Below are 16,736 nucleotides of genomic sequence, written 5' to 3' on the forward strand. Positions count from 1 at the left end.
ATGCCGATCGCATCGGACGTGGATCTGGCGGAGGTGTTTTTCGTGAGTATGGCCGCATCGCGGCATAGTTTACTTTGTGTTTGTGAAAAATTTCCTTGTAACACCCGTTCCTTTGGGACTTCCGTTTGACAGAACGAAGAAGATCTGCCGTACGAGGAGGAGATTCTTCGCAATGCCTACTCCGTGAAGCACTGGATGCGGTACGTCGAGCACAAGCGAAACGGGTCCCGGCTCGTGATCAACACGGTGTTCGAGCGCGCCCTAAAGGAGCTGCCGGGCTCGTACAAACTGTGGTACAACTATCTGAAGACGCTGCGCAAGCAGGTGAAGGGCAAGTGCATCACCGACGGCGAGTACGAGGAGGTCAACAATGCGTTCGAACGGTCGCTGGTCTTCATGCACAAGATGCCCCGCATCTGGATGGACTACTGTGCGTTCATGACGTCCCAGTGCAAGATTACGCGCACCCGGCAGGTGTTCGATCGTGCGCTGCGAGCCCTACCGATCACGCAGCATCACCGCATTTGGCCGCTCTATCTGGAGTTTCTGAAACGCTTCTCCATCCCGGAGACGGCGGTGCGCGTCTGGCGCCGGTACCTGAAGCTGTGCCCGGAGGACGCCGAAGAGTACGTGGAGTTCCTCGTTTCGATCGGCCACCTCGATGAGGCGGCCCAGCAGCTGGCCAACATCGTGGACAACGAGCACTTTGTCTCGAAGCACGGCAAATCGAACCACCAGCTGTGGAACGAGCTGTGCGAACTGATCTCGAAGAACCCGAACAAGGTTTACTCGCTCAACGTGGACGGCATCATTCGGGGCGGGCTGCGGCGGTACACTGATCAGTTAGGCCACCTGTGGAACTCGCTGGCCGGGTATTACGTGCGCAGCGGACTGTTCGACCGGGCGCGGGACATCTACGAGGAGGCGATACAAACGGTGACGACGGTTCGTGACTTTAGCCAGGTGTTCGATGCGTACGCACAGTTCGAGGAACTCAGCCTGGGTAAGGTGATGGAGGCATTGGAGCGCAACCCGGATCCAACGGAGGACGGTGAGATCGACGTGGAACTGCGGATGGCACGCTTCGAGTACCTGATGGAGCGCCGGCTGCTGCTGCTGAACAGTGTCCTGTTGCGCCAGAACCCACATAACGTGGCCGAGTGGCACAAGCGGGTCGAGCTGTACGAGGGTAAGCCGCACGAAATCATCAACACGTACACGGAGGCCGTCCACACGGTCCAACCGAAGCTGGCCGTCGGGAAGCTGTACACGCTCTGGGTAGCGTTTGCCAAGTTCTACGAAACGAACCACCAACTGGAGGATGCGCGGATCGTGTTCGAGAAGGCGGTCCAGGTGGACTTCCTGAAGGTGGACGAGCTGGCGGGCGTGTGGTGCGAGTGGGCCGAAATGGAAATCCGGCAGGAGCAGTACGAGCAGGCGCTGCACATCATGCAGCGGGCCACGGCGATGCCGAAGCGAAAGGTGGCCTACCACGACGACACGGAGACGGTGCAGATGCGCGTGTACAAGTCGCTCAAACTGTGGTCCATGTACGCCGATCTGGAGGAGAGCTTCGGTACGTTCCGGACCTGCAAGCAGGTGTACGATCGCATTATCGATCTGAAGATCTGCACGCCGCAGATCATCATCAACTACGGGATGTTCCTCGAGGAGCACAACTACTTCGAGGAGGCGTTCAAGGCGTACGAGAAGGGCATCGCGCTGTTCAAGTGGCCCAACGTGTACGACATCTGGAACACGTACCTGACCAAGTTCCTCAAGCGGTACGGCGGCCAGAAGCTTGAGCGCGCACGGGATCTCTTCGAGCAGTGCCTCGACGGCTGCCCGCCGGATTTGGCCAAAACGCTGTACCTGCTGTACGCGAAGCTCGAGGAAGAGCACGGTCTGGCGCGCCACGCGATGGCCGTGTACGAGCGGGCGACGACGGCCGTGAAGGAGGAAGAAATGTACGCCATGTTCAATCTGTACATCAAGAAGGCGGCCGAAATCTACGGAATCCCTCGGACGCGCCAGATCTACGAGAAGGCCATCGAGGTGCTGCCGGAGGCGGATTCGCGCAAGATGTGCGTCCTGTTTGCGGAGATGGAGACGAAGCTGGGCGAGATCGATCGGGCCCGGGCGATCTACGCGCACTGCAGCCAAATGTGCGATCCGCGCATTACGGGCGAGTTCTGGCAGACGTGGAAGGAGTTTGAGATCCGGCACGGCAACGAGGACACGATGCGGGAGATGCTGCGCATCAAGCGCTCGATTCAGGCCACGTACAACACGCAGATCAACATGATGTCGGCGGCCCTCATTAACGCGGCCATCACGACGGGCGAGCCACCGAAGGATGCCATGCGGGCACTGGAGGTGAAGGCGGCCGAAACGACGGCCCGGGCCATCGCGGCGGTCGGGGCGGGCGGTGGCAACATAATGTTTGTGCGCGGCGAAACGCAGGGCGGTAGCGCGAAGGACGATCGGGTGGTTAACCCGGACGAGATCGATATCGACGATGATGAGGACGACGAGGACGACACCGGCAACGGAGCGGAACTTGATGAGGACATTAGCAAAAGGGTGCCCATCGAACGGCAAACCATACCGGCGAAAGTGTTTGGAAGTCTGCGTCGGAAGGAGGACGATGAGGACAATGAAGAGAATGGACTTTGAATTGTGTGATCGAAATAAATACATAAACAAACAATTCCTTTTCCCAATAAAGCCAATCAAATAAGAAGGGTGGAAATTTTGTGAGTGTTGTCTCTTGCTCCATTTTACCAAAGAGACGAGAAGGTCGCCGGGGGAACAGAAGGTTCTCCCGTATCTGGAGCAACAATGAAACACGGATTAATTCAGTTAGAAAAACGAACGCACTTCTTCACGACCATTTAATTTATTGATCTTATTCAGGTTGTTGTTGGTTAGCGCACTGTCGCAGGTCCTTGTTATGAACTTTCATATGTCTCTGCAGGAAACTTTTTACGACAAATTTCACATGGGAATGGCGTCCCACCGGTGTGAATCTTTAGTTGATATTGGTGTGCGAACTTTACTGAACAAAGAGGACACTGATGTTGGTCCTTGTTGTGAACTTTCATGTGGTTGAGCAGGTTGCTTGCCGCAAGGAACGCTTTGCTACATACTTTACAAATGAATGGTTTTTCGCCGGTATGAGTCCGAATGTGATTCTTAAGCCTGGATTATTGTGCGAATCTTCAAGGGGAATAAGAACATTCAGGTAAGTCCTTGTCGTGTGTTTTCATATGGGCGCGTAGGTTGCTTGCTGCACGGAACGTTTTTCTACAGACTTTACACTGGAATGGCTTTTCGCCGGTGTGAATCCGAATGTGATCCTTAAGATGGGATTGCCGTTTGAATTTGCGAGGGCAATGAGGACATTGTAGTTGGTCCTTACCGTGAATTTGCATATGGAGGCGCAGGATGCGCGCTGCATGGAACGTTTTGCTACAGACTTTACACTGGAATGGCTTTTCGCCGGTGTGAATCCGAATGTGCTCCTTAAGAAGGGATTGTAATGCGAATTTGCCAGGGCAATGAGGACATTGATGTTGGTCCTTGTTATGAGTTTGCATATGGATGCGCAAGTTGCCTGCCGCATGGAACGCTTTATCGCAGATTTTACAGGTGAATGGCTTTTCTCCGGTATGTGTCCGAATGTGATCGTTAAGATAAGATTGCTGTGAAAATTTGCCAGGGCAATGAGGACATTGGTGTTGGTCTTTGTCGTGAATTTGCATATGTACACGCATGTAGCGTTTAGCGAACTTTCCATCGCAATGAGGACATTGATGCAGGTCCTTGTTATGAATTTGCATGTGGATGCGCAGGTTGCTTGCCGCATGGAACGCTTTATCGCAGATTTTACAGGTGAATGGCTTTTCGCCGGTATGAGTCCGAATGTGACCGTTTAGTTCGTATTGCCGTACGAATTTTCCAGGGCAATGAGGACATTGAAGTTGTTCCTTGCCGTGAATTTGCATATGGAGGCGGAGGTTGCGCGCCGCATGAAACGTTTTGCTACAGACTTTACACATGAACGGCTTTTCACCGGTGTGAGTCCGGATGTGAATCTTTAGTTTGGAAGTGTTTGGATACGTGGCGGGGCAATGAGGGCACTGTTGCTTTTGCTTGTTACTATGCACATTACGAGTAATTTTTGGGCTCTTCATTGTAGACACTGAGAACTCTGCAGCGGCGATATCCTTTTGGAAACCTCGTCGCTTATTTGACCTCAACAGTCGCTGCTCGCCGACTGCGGAGACAGATTGATTACCAGTGTGTTCTGATTTTTCTTCGCCACAAGTATCCATTTGATTCAATGTAGAGATTTCCGCTACATGCTTGATACTTAAATTGTTGTGATCTGAAATTAATGCTGGGTCGTCAGGAACCGTGATGGTTTTCCCTGCCATAGAAAATTCTTCTTGAATTAGATCTGCAACCGGTGACTGAGGCTGCTGCTGGTCGTCCAATGGTTCACGTTTCAAAAGTGTTTCCAGCGATTGTTCCTCTACCTCAAATAAATCGTCATGATGATTATAATCGTATGTACTACTTATCTGTAGCGAATTAGAAACCGTTTGACTCGATTGATAATCCTCCTTCGAATCTGCTGCGACAATCTCAGTTTTGATCCACACCGATTCAACGCCATCGGTTTGCTGCATGTTGTTAGAATGCTCTGCAGTTGTTTCGGAACCAGCCAAATGGGTGGTGTCGGTTGCTTCCTCAAACCGTTCGACTTTAACATTGTTTAAAGTGCACAGCGAGCGATACATTTCCATCAAATCAAAGTGCGATTTGCAGGTGGAACACAAATACGATGGAAATTCTGCCAATAATTTCTCCTGTAAAAAGATGAGGAGCATGTCGCAATCGTTTTCACGAAAGCCTGAGAAAATTCTACTTTAGAAGGGCATATTACCTGAACTTTTGCACAAGTGAATATTTGTTGCAAAAGATATGTGACTTTTTCGTCGGAAGTGACCGACACCAAATCGTCATCAGTAGACAGCCACCTTCGACACATAGGCGAGGTTCTAGAAAGAAATGCGTTATTACACATATTTATCCTTGTCTGCCCGTCAACTTACGCGGCTGCTAATGGATCTTTAGCAGGGTTAAAAGATTCCATTACGACAGTTTATTACAGAAGAATGTAAAATTGTTCGTGTTCTGATTGTTTACCAAACAAAGGTTCCTTTCCATTTGTCAATCGTCGGCGTTTGACAGCTTCTATGCGGCCGAGGAGCAATATTACGTCAACTAACGGATGCTGTGAGTTTCTGAAGGCTGTCAATTTGTTCATAAGAAAGAAATCGTTCTCAACGGATGGGTTGAATTGATTGTTCATTTAAGTATTTTGAAGTGTTCTAAATATATATTTGTTGCCCTAAGAAAGATGCAGAAAGCTTAAAATCAGTATATGTTAGTGGATGATCGTTATTTAAACTATATTTTAGTCATCCTGTTCCCTTGATCACAACTATCGTGTTCCTTCTTAACGAACTTATTCTGTTTAAAAAACAGTATTTCAGGACTTTGAAATTGAATTAATGTTATTCAATTAAATTCAGGTTGTTGCCTATTGTGAATTTCATAATGCTCTAGCAACCTCTTGACTTTATTGTGAATCGGTTCCTCAGTTTATGCAGAAAGGTTATCGCATGAAACGCTTTGCCATAAACTTCATACCGGAATGAATATTCTAATGACTATTACTATGAGTGCGAATGTGGTTCTTAAGCTGGGATTGCCGTGCGAATTTGCGAGTGCAATGAGGACATTGATGTTGGTCCTTGTCGTGAATTTGCATATGTGCGTGAAGAATTCGTGCTGCATGGAACGTTTTGCTACAGACTTTACACTGGAATGGCTTTTCGCCGGTATGAGTCCGAATGTGATCATTAAGCTGGGAGTGCAGTGCGAATTTGCCAGGGCACTGAGGACATTGATGTTGGCTCTTTTCGTGAATTTGCATATGGGTGCGCAGGTTGCGTGCCGCATGGAACGTTTTTCCGCAGACTTTACATACGAATGGCTTCTCGCCAGTATGAGTCCGAATGTGATCATTAAGACGGGATTGCTGTGCGAATTTGTCAGAACAATGAGGACATTGATGTTGGTCCTTGCCGTGAATTTGCATATGGATGCGCAGGTTACTTGCGGCATGGAACGCTTTGCTGCAGACTTTACATTGGAATGGTTTTTCGCCGGTATGAGTCCGAATATGATCCTTAAGATGGGAGGGCAGTGCGAATTTGCCAGGGCACTGAGGACATTGATGTTGGTCCTTGCCGTGAATTTGCATATGGGTGCGCAGGTTGCGTGCCGCATGGAACGTTTTTCCGCAGATTGTACATACAAATGGCTTTTCGCCGGTATGAGTTCGGATGTGAATCTTCAGCTTTGATGAGTCTGGATACGTGGCGGAGCAATGAGGGCATTGGTGCTTTTGTTTGTTTTTAGGAACAATACTAGTAACTTTTGAGTTCTGCATTGTAGACACTGAGAACTCTGTAGCGGCGATATCCTTTTGGAAACTTCGTCGCTCATTCGACGGCAGCAGTCGCTGCTCGCTGACTACGGACACAGGTTGATTACCAGTGTGTTCTAATTTTTCTTCGCCACAAGTATCCATTTGATTCAATGTAGAGATTTCTGCTACATTCTTGATACTTGAATTGTTGTGATCTGAAATTAATGCTGGGTCGTCAGCAACCGTGATGGTTTTCCCTGCCATAGAAAATTCTTCTTGAATTAGATCTGCATCCGGTGACTGAGACTGCGGGTGGTCGTCCATTGGTTCACGTTTCAAAAGTGTTTCCAGCGATTCCCCCTCTGCCTCAAATAAATCGTCATGACGATTGTAGCCGGATGTACTATTCATTTGTTGAGAATCAGAAACCGTTTGACTCGATTGATAATCCTCTTCCGAATCTGCTGCGACAAACTCAGTTTTGATCCACACCGATTCAACGCCATCGGTTTGCTGGTCGTTGTTAGAATGCTCTGCAGTTGTTTCGGAACCAGCCAAATGGGTGGTGTCGGTTTCATCCTCAAACCGTTCGACTTTAACATTGTTTAAAGTACACAGCGAGCGATACATTTCCATCAAATCAAAGTGCGATTTGCAGGTCGAACACAAATACGATGGAAATTCTGCCAATAATTTCTTCTGTAAAAAGATGAGGAGCATGTCGCAATCGTTTTCACAAAAGGCGGAGAAATTTCTACTTTAGAAGGGTATATTACCTGAACTTTTGTACAGGTGAATATTTGTTGCAAAAGATACGCGACTTTTTCGTCGGAAGTGACCGGCTCAAAAAGGCCATCAGTAGACAGCCACCTTCGGCAAATAGGCGAGCTTCTAGAAAGAAATACGTTATTACACATATTTATCCCTGTCTTTCCGGCAACTTACGCGGCTGCAAACGAATCTTCAGAAGGTTTCGAAGCTTCCATTTCGACTCCAACAGCTTTTTACTGAAATGCTCGTCCACTTTGCGATTGTTTACTAAACAAAGGTGTGTTGGAATTGCAAATTTCCGCTTTTTGACAGCTTCCATATGGCCCAAGAGCAAAAAGATGGTCACTCACTGGTGCTGTGAGTAGCGGATGCTGTCAATTTCAACATTCGAATTCCAACAACAATTTCAACAATTTCAACATCGGAAACAAACACCAAACAAACCCAACAAATGTGGTCGCGTACTAATTTTTGACAACTTTCTACCGTTTACATCTATATTTGTTTTCTTCATTTACAAATAAGCCACATTTAATGATATACAAACAAGCCGCACTGTAGAGAGGGTTTCCGTTGGAAAACAATGCCGTCCAATCTGCGCGTCCGTCGTCGAGAGATTCACAGAATGAGACGAGAAAAGCTATCGATGGTACTGTACACGCCAACTATCGGCGTTCGGCCCTTGCTCTGCGTGAACCGATCCACAATCTCGCTGTAAAGCTCCGTTAGCTGCCGCTTGTACTTCGGGTAACGTTCGCAGAGGCACTGCAACTCGGCCCGATCGATAGACGGTCCGCCGGCGAGCAGATCATCGTCGTCCTCTTGTGAACCGCACTCCAGTGGATCGATCAGACCCACCAGGCCGCGCAACGGCAAACTCGGTAGATCCACCATGATGAGTGTGACCTTTTCTTTTCGATGGAATTTGCACAGAACCGCCGACAACTTGTGCTCGACCTGGTGCTCGTAGCGACGCTTTTTGCTCGTGTTGACCTTCTCGGTCGTTAGAAACACGAGATCAAGCGGTGGGGCACCGCAGTTGGCCGACTGCGATTGGTTGGCGGCCGACAAGGATGGCAGAAAGGAGGCAGAGAACGACGAGGACAAGGACGATGAGCCTCCGCCGCTGCCGCTGCCGCCGCCGCCGAGGGACGTACTGAGCAGTGATGTTTGCGATGTATCGTTCGTGGCCGCATCTGAGCGAAACGTTTTCAGCACGTAAGCAATCAGATCCGGACGCGTCACGTGGCGTTCCTGGAAGCGATCGTGGTCCCACGATCGCACGCGCAGCTCGCCTCCATCACCGATCAGCACAACCACCTTCGCCCCGGCCTCCTTGCCCAGATCGTCCACCGCACCGGCACTCGTTTCGACCACCGCCGTTTTGATGCCGTTCGCCCAGAGCGGCCGCAGTACCGTGGCAACCTCTTTAAGCTGTGGGCGCGAACCGGTCACACAGATCATCACTTCGATCGGCTCGTAACCGCCGCCAGTGTGTGCGATCGCGTTGACGAGCTTATCGAGCAGGAAGGAAAATCCGGCCCCACTCAGCTCAACCTTCGGCACCGGAAGCCCATTGTTTATGCCGGATTTCCTGAAAAAAGGATTAGTTCCAGCAGTAAGTTCGTATTTGGCGGCCTGTCCCCGAACAATACTCACTGGAACTCGTGCAGCTTGCCATCGTACCGTCCACCGACCGCGATCGTTGTGAGCGGATTTTTGCGCTTCGGCTTCAGTTCCCCGAGCAGCTGCCAAACCACTCCGCCACTCTTGGCGCGCTCGTAGTTCACCGGCAGTCCGGGACACACGTTCAGGGGACACTGCACGCCAAGGTGCTGTGCCAGGGCAACCACCAGCTCCAGTTCTCGCACGGCCAACTTGGCCCAGTTGGCAGGTTCTCCCTTGCCCCGGATGATGGTCTTCAGTATGGTCCCACCCAGCTGGTCCACCGGTACCTCGAGCTGCAGTGCGTCGCACAGGTACGTCACGTTAACCTTCGATCCGGGACCCCCGATCTGCGCGTTGATCAGGGCCGAAAGCTGAAACTTTGAGATTTTGTCGTCCAAAAACTCGCACACCAGCTCGAACAGCTCGCGGTACCGGTCCGCCGGTACGCCGCAGTGCGCCAGGAGGGCCCGCAGCAGGCCGATGTGGTTCAGGCGGAAGAACACGTTCCTGTTCTGTAGCAGGTTGAGCTCGCGCAGCACATCGCACGCGATCGCAAGCAGTTCCGCGTCGGTAATGAGGTGGCCTGCAAGCAAAACGCACATCATTCCCACATCATTCATCAACACACGGCACCGCCACCGATCGAGAGCGATCCCAACCCACCTCTACTCGGGGTCACGATATCGAACGCACACTCGTGGACCTGTTTGGGGTGAAAGTTGAACACCTTCTTCTCGCGGTACACCCGCCCGATCGAGTACCGGCGGATGTGCCGGATGCCGTTCAGGGCCACGTGACGAAGGAACGGCAGCCGCAGGTCCTCCGGTAGCGTCACGATGCTGCCCGAGTGTGTCATCAGCCGGACCGTGTTCGAGCGAGCCTGATGCTTGGTGAAGGGTGTGAGCAGGGGCGTCACGACCTCGACCGCACCGTGCTTCCGGAAGAGCGCAACCAGCCGCGCCTTGACGTAGTCGAAGCGGGGCAAAATGGGCACCATCGGCACCATGTCGAAATGGTAGCTCAGCTCGCAGATCGTGTCACTTTCCTGCGCAAAGCAGCGCGCTATGAGGTGCTTGTAGTGGCGCGACTGGGGATTCGACAGGATGTGCCGCACCACGTCCTGGATCTCTTCCGCTTCGAGGCGGGTGCGTGGCACCAGCTCGGATGACAGCAGCTCCTCGGCCGTGGGTCGTTTGTGTGGATCGTGGTTGAGCAGCCAGCGAATCACCTGCACCTGCCGGGCCCACCGGCCATCGGAGAGCATCGTTTCCGGCAGTCGTACCCGGTCCGAGCGGAGATCCATCAACGTCTTCACCCGCTCCATGCCGGTGGCCAACGGAGTGCTGCTCATCTCGAACAGAATGATGCCGAGCGAGTACAGGTCCACCTTTTGGTTGTAGGTCGAGCGAGAAGCGTTTCCGGTCAGTTCCGGGGCAACGTACAGTGCCGTGCCAACCTTCCCCGTCAGCGAGCAGCCCATGGCGTCGGACGATTTGGCCATCTGGGCGGGGCTTGCCGAAACGGCCGAATGTCCTAAAACAGGAAAGCAACGAGTAAAATCGATCCGAAGCACGATCGCGATCGTGTCAGCGCGTGCGTACCGTTTGCCTGGCCCTGATTCTGTAGCGCCAGAATGCTGGTGGTGGCCAGCCCAAAATCTCCGATCTTTACCTGATCGCGCGAGTCGAGGAAAATGTTGACCGGCTTCAGATCGCGATGGATCATGCCCTGCTGGTGGATGTGGCTGAGGCCCTCAGCGATCTCACGGAACAGGCGCCACACCCGATCGACGTCCTGGTACAGGCCGCCGTCGATCGCCGTACGCAGCGTGCTCTTCTCACAGAACTCCATCTGGATGTACATGTACAGTACCTCCGGTCCGCCCGGTGTGACGGTCGGCTTGCCTTCCGCTATCGCGATCGCTGCTCCACCGTTTTCGCCGACCACGGACACGCCCTCGCTGAAGCTATTGTACGACGCCACCTCACCGTTCGAGCCGACGAACTCGATCCCCCCGGAACTGTCCTCATCGGGTGCTTTGCTAACGCCAACGGGACTGCCCCCGTTACGGCTCCCACTGTCCGGTTCGGAGTCCTCTTCGCTACTGCTTTCGTCGTCGTCGTCGTCATCGTCGCTACTAGAATCGTTTGGCATAAAGTCCACCAACCAGTCGGTGTTGTTCTTGTCGTGCAGTTCCTTCTTCGGGACGTTTGTGGCTCCGGTCACTGCTGCCACCGTCGCCGCCGCCGATCTCCGGCCACTCGGTCGGCTCGTGCTAGCGATGGACCACCCATCGGTGCAGCTGCTTAGCTGTGTGCTATGGCCCCCGCCAGCCGAGTGCAGTGCTTCGGCGGCACTGATCGCTTCGACCCAGCTGTTGTAGTAACGGACCACATTCTCGTGGTTCAACCGCGACAGAAGCTCCACCTCGCGGGTCATCTTCTTGTAGAACTGCTTGCTGCGCGCCGGCAACCGAATGCGCTTGATGGCGTACTCACGGTTGTCGAGTTTGTTTCGCGCCTTCAGCACATCGCCGTACGCGCCCTTACCGAGGTAGGAGAGGATTTCGAATTCCGTTTGTATGCGGGACTTCTCGAGCCCGGTCACGGCACAGCTGCTGGGCAGGGGCGGTAGAATGTATGGCACCACGCAGTTTGGAGCAGTCCCCTGCTGGGGACGCTTCGCTCGATCGACCGCGGCCGTCACCGCAGGCTCGAGCGCCGGGTGATCGTGCAGTAACATTGGACGGAGAAATGGGTGATCGAGCAGATCGGTGGCCGAGATGGTGCGTTCCGATTTGCACCGTTCAATAAAATCCTTCATCTCGGAGTGCGGTGCCAGCAGGGCTTCGATCAGTGTGCCGAGGGCGGGCAGATCGGCCGTCCGGCACGACTGCCCGTCGCTCAGCTCCATGATGAACGGGATGAGGCGAAAGTCCGCCACACGCACCATGCCCGCGTTGTCCATGAACACGGTCGAATCGGATACGTTGTCGTGCGACACGCCATTGTTGTGGAGGTAGATCAGGGCTTCGAGAATGCCCTTGGCCACCATGCTTGCTCCCTCGACGCTCCACCCGAGCGGGCCGGAAATACTGAAAAGGCTGGTGCCGAGAATGAACTCCTGGGCCACGAACAGGGTTAGCGCTTCCTTGCCCACCCGGCACAGCACGCTCTCGTACGCGATCACGTTCTTGTGCTTTAGCGACGTCAGGCCGTCCACGAGCCGTTCGATGTCGGCCACCACCGCCTCTACCGGGCGCCCTCGGATGGTTTTACACTCCGAATCGTGCTCCCCGTCGTAGTACACGGTCCACTCGGTCAGATAGACCAGTTCGCCCGTCTGCTGGTCGATGCCCGGAAACGTGATGCAGCCACGTTGCGAGTGGCCAAGGCAAGCACCGCGCAACACTTTCCTACCGTCGCGAAGATACAACAGCTCGCTCCGACGGTGCTCGAGGCAGAACACGCCGTCGCTGTTCTCGGTCGAGGAACTGGCGTGGTGCATCCGATGCATCGGGCTCGATTCGTTCAAACTGTGGCGCGATTCGCGTCGCGTCCGCTGCAGCTCCTTCTTCAATCGCTGCAGCTCGTCGCGGATCGCCTGCCGTTTCTGGACCTTTTCCGCTTCGAGCGTGCTTTCGCGTGCCAATGCCTGCTTCTGCCGGCTGGCCAGCATCTCGTCGTAAAAGCTGCCTTTTGGTGGGACATTGTGCTGGTGCAGAAACGTCTGCACGGTGGTGGCCAGCTGAAAAATCATCACCTCCCCCTTCAGCTCTTCTGCCTGCTGCTCCAGCTGCTCGGTCAGCTCGCGCACCAAGCTATCCGGAAGTCCAACGGCATTCCGGAGCTCTACCCTCGGTGGTCTGGAAGAACCGGGGAACCGGTTAGCAACCGTTTCGCACAAAGCAACCACTGCGCGGCTCACTCACTGTTTGGGATACTTTGATGTACAGCTGACGAGCAGATCAGCCTTGACGTACGCCTCCTTTGCAGATCCTTTCTGGGGCGTCAGATGTAGCCGCAGCTCCAGTGGTTTCCACTTGCCTCGAGGACGCAAATCTTCGACCTCAGCGTGAAAAATGGACTACAACGGGGAGACAAACGCGGAACGGTGAGACTGATTATACCATATGTTTAACCCAACGCCGGTGAACCCGTACCTTTATCACTTCCAGTTCACTTTCCTGGCGCTCGCGTAGCGTTTCTCGCTGCGCCATTCTGTGAGCCGCCGCCAAACCAGCAGCCAACTACTCCATAATGGCCACCAGCCCACACGGGCAGATTTTTGCCGCAATCAGCACTATTTTTGCGGCGTGTACAAACTAAACTATGACGTGCGGCACTTGCGCGATCAAAACAACTGGAATTAATCAAATAAACGCTAGACACCGATGAGCCGCCCGTGGTAGAGATCCTGAGTTGCGGAAGCGCGAACGCGGACCTTGTTGCTGTTTGACAGTGCTGTAGCTGCAAAGTACCTTGTCCGATGGAACGGAATGAACCGATCAACAGCCGCAATCAACAGCGCAATTTTTTAACCGTTGTACCGCTGGTAAAAAATTGTTAAAGTTCACAAACCACTTTTAGAGCACTGTACGATATATGACTATTAAAAATAATTGTTTGTTCTACGTCCGGAATTTTCCTGAGGCTCGAGGGAGCGTCTCATCACAGGGTCGCTGTAGAAAGGAAGAAAGTTAAGAAAAGGAGAGCCGAAGGACTAACCATCGGCTATGTCCTTGCTCCTCATCGCCAAAGGATCAAATCGGTACGTTTGGCAACGCCAACCACTGCCGGACCGGGAAGTCCATACAAACCCGACGACGAAACTGATTAATCCACGGCATTTGAGCCGATGAGTTTCGCTGCGGCGTGTGTTCGGAAAAGGACAACAGAATGGGCTCTCGGCTTGAAATATGGACTAACTATGGACAATACTTTATTTTTCACAGTAGATGTTGAGTTCGGTCGCCTTTCTATACGTCTATCTGGTGCTTCTCTTGTTCACTGAGTATCGAACGGATCTTAAACAGCAGCTCCTTTTTCACGATATCAGGTACCATGGCCCGCGCTTGAGGCGTAACGTGCTGCACCACGGCATCGACACTGCTCAGTTCGCTCTCGGTGATGGCCTTCCGGCAAAGGAGCTGCACCTGATCGAACCATCCGCTCTCGATGAGCCGCTTCCGCAGCAAATCCTTTAGCCTAGAGCGATGTGTCGGTGAATGCGCGGCCCGTAAGAATACCCGGCTGATTTGGTACTTACTTTGTCCGGTCACCGCACAGGATAGTCATCTGATCGACACTTTTACTGTACATCGAAGCGAAAAAGAAAGCGAGGCGCTTTGCTTTATCCTGCAGAGGGTCAACACAACAAATCGACTGACAATCGGCTGGGGAAAAGGCGCAGGGTTCGCGGCTCGCCACAGTAGTGTGATCATTTTCACCGGGCCGCATCAGATGTTCAGTGTCAATTTTCCTCAATTTTCCACTTTGCATCAAGCAACCACCAGCAAAAAGGAGACAATCGAAGGACAATAGATTTGTTTGCATTTTTGCGGATCGTACTGCGCTCAAGTGTAACGGTGGTGTTGTCGGTTGTCTGGACTCTGGCCTCTCTGCAGGGATGGGCGCAAACATCAACGATCTGCCGAACGAAATCCTCGAGTTTGTGTTCAGTTTGCTTCCGCCCTATCTTGACCTCGAGCAGTGTGCCGCAGTTTGCAAGCGTTGGAGTTTGTTGGCGCGCAGTAAGTACCATGGCGGACGCAGGAATCGGATTTCTCTAATCGGTCGGATTCACTGTCTTACAGATGTGCAAGCCCGGAAGAAGTCGAGCCTGCACAAGGGGCTGGTCGAGTTCAATCTCTGCTGGGAGGAGAACGTGTGCGGTTCGAACCCGCGGATTGCGGCCCGATTCGGTCATGCCAGTGCCATGCACCGTAACTCGATGTACGTGTTCGGTGGTGCCTCGTCGCACGACACGACGTTCAACGACCTGTGGAAGTTTGATCTGTCACGTCGCGAATGGGTGCGTCCCATCGCCATGGGCACGTACCCATCGCCGAAGGCCGGCGCCTCGCTGGTGTGCCACCGCGATTCGCTGATACTTTTCGGGGGCTGGCGCCATCCGTCGACCGTCCTCCATATGTACACCTTGATCGACGATCTGCACGTGTACAACATTCCGGAGAACCGGTGGACCATCCACAACAACCCGTCGTACGGGCCGCCACCCATGACGGGGCACTCGGCGACGGTGCATCGCAACAAGATGGTCCTGTTCGGGGGCTACGTGATGCACCAGGAAAGCCTCCACACGTCCAACGACATTTGGGTGTTGGACCTCGAGAAGCTCACCTGGAAGAAGCCGACGGTTTCGAACCGGAAACCACCGCCACGGTACGGCCAGTACCAGATGGCCGTCGGTGAGGATCACATCCTGGTGCTCGGTGGGACCGGCGGCGTTAATCGTACGTTCAACGATGCGTGGCTGTTAGACATGCAGCGCGACACTTGGAGCTGGAAGCGTGTCGAGATCAGGAACCGGAAGGGACCGCATCCACAAAACTGGTGCTACCCGGCGTGTAACGTCGGCTCGAAAGTGATCGTGCTCGGTCCGACATCACCCAACGATTTCCAGATTATTCGCATATGCCCGAATCGGATCGTTTCCCATCGCGAACCGAACATTCCCAGGAACCCACCCGCGGTGCTACAGCGCCCGAATTTACCTCCTCCGGCGCAACCGGCACCGCCGGTGGCGGGTCAGGCCGGGCCCAGGATACAGAGAAGCAACCACGTGTTACCGTCGCCACCAGCCCCACCACCACTACCACCACCATCGCCACCATCAGCAGCAGCTGCGGCCGCGCCCGTCAGTAATGGTGTCGGTGCGGCGGAACCAAAGCCCGGACCGTCGGGATTGCGAGCCGGTGCCCCGAAAAGCCCGAGTAGTTTCGGTGCATGCACACGGCCACTGATCACGATACGGCCACTGCCACTGCACACCATACGGAGCGCCTTTGCGCGACAATCTTCAGACGACGATCACTTACCGAAGCGCTTCAACCAGCAAAACCTGCCCGAGCAGAGCCACATGGAAATGGCGGCGTTCAGTGTTCCCCCGTCCATGCCCCGGGCCGTCAGTTCCCGCGAACGGCAGCTACAGCAGCTGATCAAAATGGAGGCCAAGCTGTTTGGTGTACAGTGCGCGAAAAAGGATGGCCAGGAACAGGCGCAGCAACAAAACAATTTTCTGCCGGCTCCGGACGCCCGTCTCCAGAGAGGTTCCCTGAAGACAGCGGCAGCGGAGGCGGAAGCAGCGCCCGCAGTGGTGGCCGAGTCAGGGAGTGGGCCGAGTAACGGTGTTCCCGCCGGCAACGCGTTACAACCGTCGGAACCCGTGACGCCGAAGCGCGTCAAGCGGAATGGTCTGGCGATTTATGTGTGCGACGTCTCGAACATACTGCCGACGGGGGGCGGCGAACCGTGGATCGAGTGGCAAGAGCTGAAAAACAGCGGCCAGATAGCGGGCGCACCGGACCACTACACCTTCTCGACGATGGTCAGCGGCAACGGAGAACTGATCGTGTTTGGTGGGGTGTACAAAAATCCACAGGTTCGCTCGGAAAACATGTTCGTTTCGAACTCCGTGCACTTTCTAACCGTTCCGACGGCGGTCGTTTGAATGGGGCGCCCGACGCGTCCGACGGATTTGATTGTAGATCATGCAAATAATATTAGCCGTGGTATAAGGATGCTTGTGGGATTTGATTTAGTGTTAATTT

At 53.5% G+C, this 16,736-nt stretch overlaps 5 protein-coding genes across 5 annotated transcripts; 2 read left to right on the top strand and 3 right to left on the bottom strand.

The window, feature by feature from the left end:
• Positions 1-2,710, top strand: LOC131207546 (pre-mRNA-splicing factor syf1 homolog). The gene is made up of 2 exons (XM_058200167.1): positions 1-42; positions 133-2,710. Exons 1-2 carry the CDS (start codon positions 1-3, stop codon positions 2,674-2,676), a joined length of 2,586 nt encoding a protein of 861 aa, XP_058056150.1. The 3' UTR covers positions 2,677-2,710.
• A 473-nt stretch (positions 2,711-3,183) lies between these two features.
• LOC131207557 (zinc finger protein 846-like) lies at positions 3,184-4,997 on the bottom strand. Its single transcript, XM_058200178.1, has 2 exons — positions 4,952-4,997; positions 3,184-4,874 (listed from the first exon to the last, which is right to left on the bottom strand). The coding sequence occupies exon 2, from the start codon at positions 4,809-4,811 to the stop codon at positions 3,222-3,224; it is 1,590 nt and encodes a 529-aa protein (XP_058056161.1). The 5' UTR covers positions 4,812-4,874; positions 4,952-4,997; the 3' UTR covers positions 3,184-3,221.
• Positions 4,998-7,855: 2,858 nt separating this feature from the next.
• On the bottom strand, positions 7,856-13,236 carry LOC131216361 (eIF-2-alpha kinase GCN2). Its single transcript, XM_058210831.1, has 6 exons — positions 13,107-13,236; positions 12,876-13,030; positions 10,546-12,809; positions 9,608-10,477; positions 8,936-9,527; positions 7,856-8,870 (listed from the first exon to the last, which is right to left on the bottom strand). The coding sequence occupies exons 1-6, from the start codon at positions 13,161-13,163 to the stop codon at positions 7,895-7,897; spliced, it is 4,914 nt and encodes a 1,637-aa protein (XP_058066814.1). The 5' UTR covers positions 13,164-13,236; the 3' UTR covers positions 7,856-7,894.
• Positions 13,237-13,866: 630 nt separating this feature from the next.
• Positions 13,867-14,307, bottom strand: LOC131216814 (enhancer of yellow 2 transcription factor). The gene is made up of 2 exons (XM_058211394.1): positions 14,213-14,307; positions 13,867-14,151 (listed from the first exon to the last, which is right to left on the bottom strand). The coding sequence occupies exons 1-2, from the start codon at positions 14,263-14,265 to the stop codon at positions 13,923-13,925; spliced, it is 282 nt and encodes a 93-aa protein (XP_058067377.1). The 5' UTR covers positions 14,266-14,307; the 3' UTR covers positions 13,867-13,922.
• Positions 14,308-14,453: 146 nt separating this feature from the next.
• On the top strand, positions 14,454-16,699 carry LOC131214926 (F-box only protein 42). The gene is made up of 2 exons (XM_058209272.1): positions 14,454-14,696; positions 14,760-16,699. The coding sequence occupies exons 1-2, from the start codon at positions 14,573-14,575 to the stop codon at positions 16,634-16,636; spliced, it is 2,001 nt and encodes a 666-aa protein (XP_058065255.1). The 5' UTR covers positions 14,454-14,572; the 3' UTR covers positions 16,637-16,699.
• Positions 16,700-16,736: the final 37 nt, after the last annotated feature.

This window comes from Anopheles bellator, chromosome 1 (genome assembly GCF_943735745.2).
Source record: "Anopheles bellator chromosome 1, idAnoBellAS_SP24_06.2, whole genome shotgun sequence".
NCBI lineage: Eukaryota > Metazoa > Arthropoda > Insecta > Diptera > Culicidae > Anopheles > Anopheles bellator.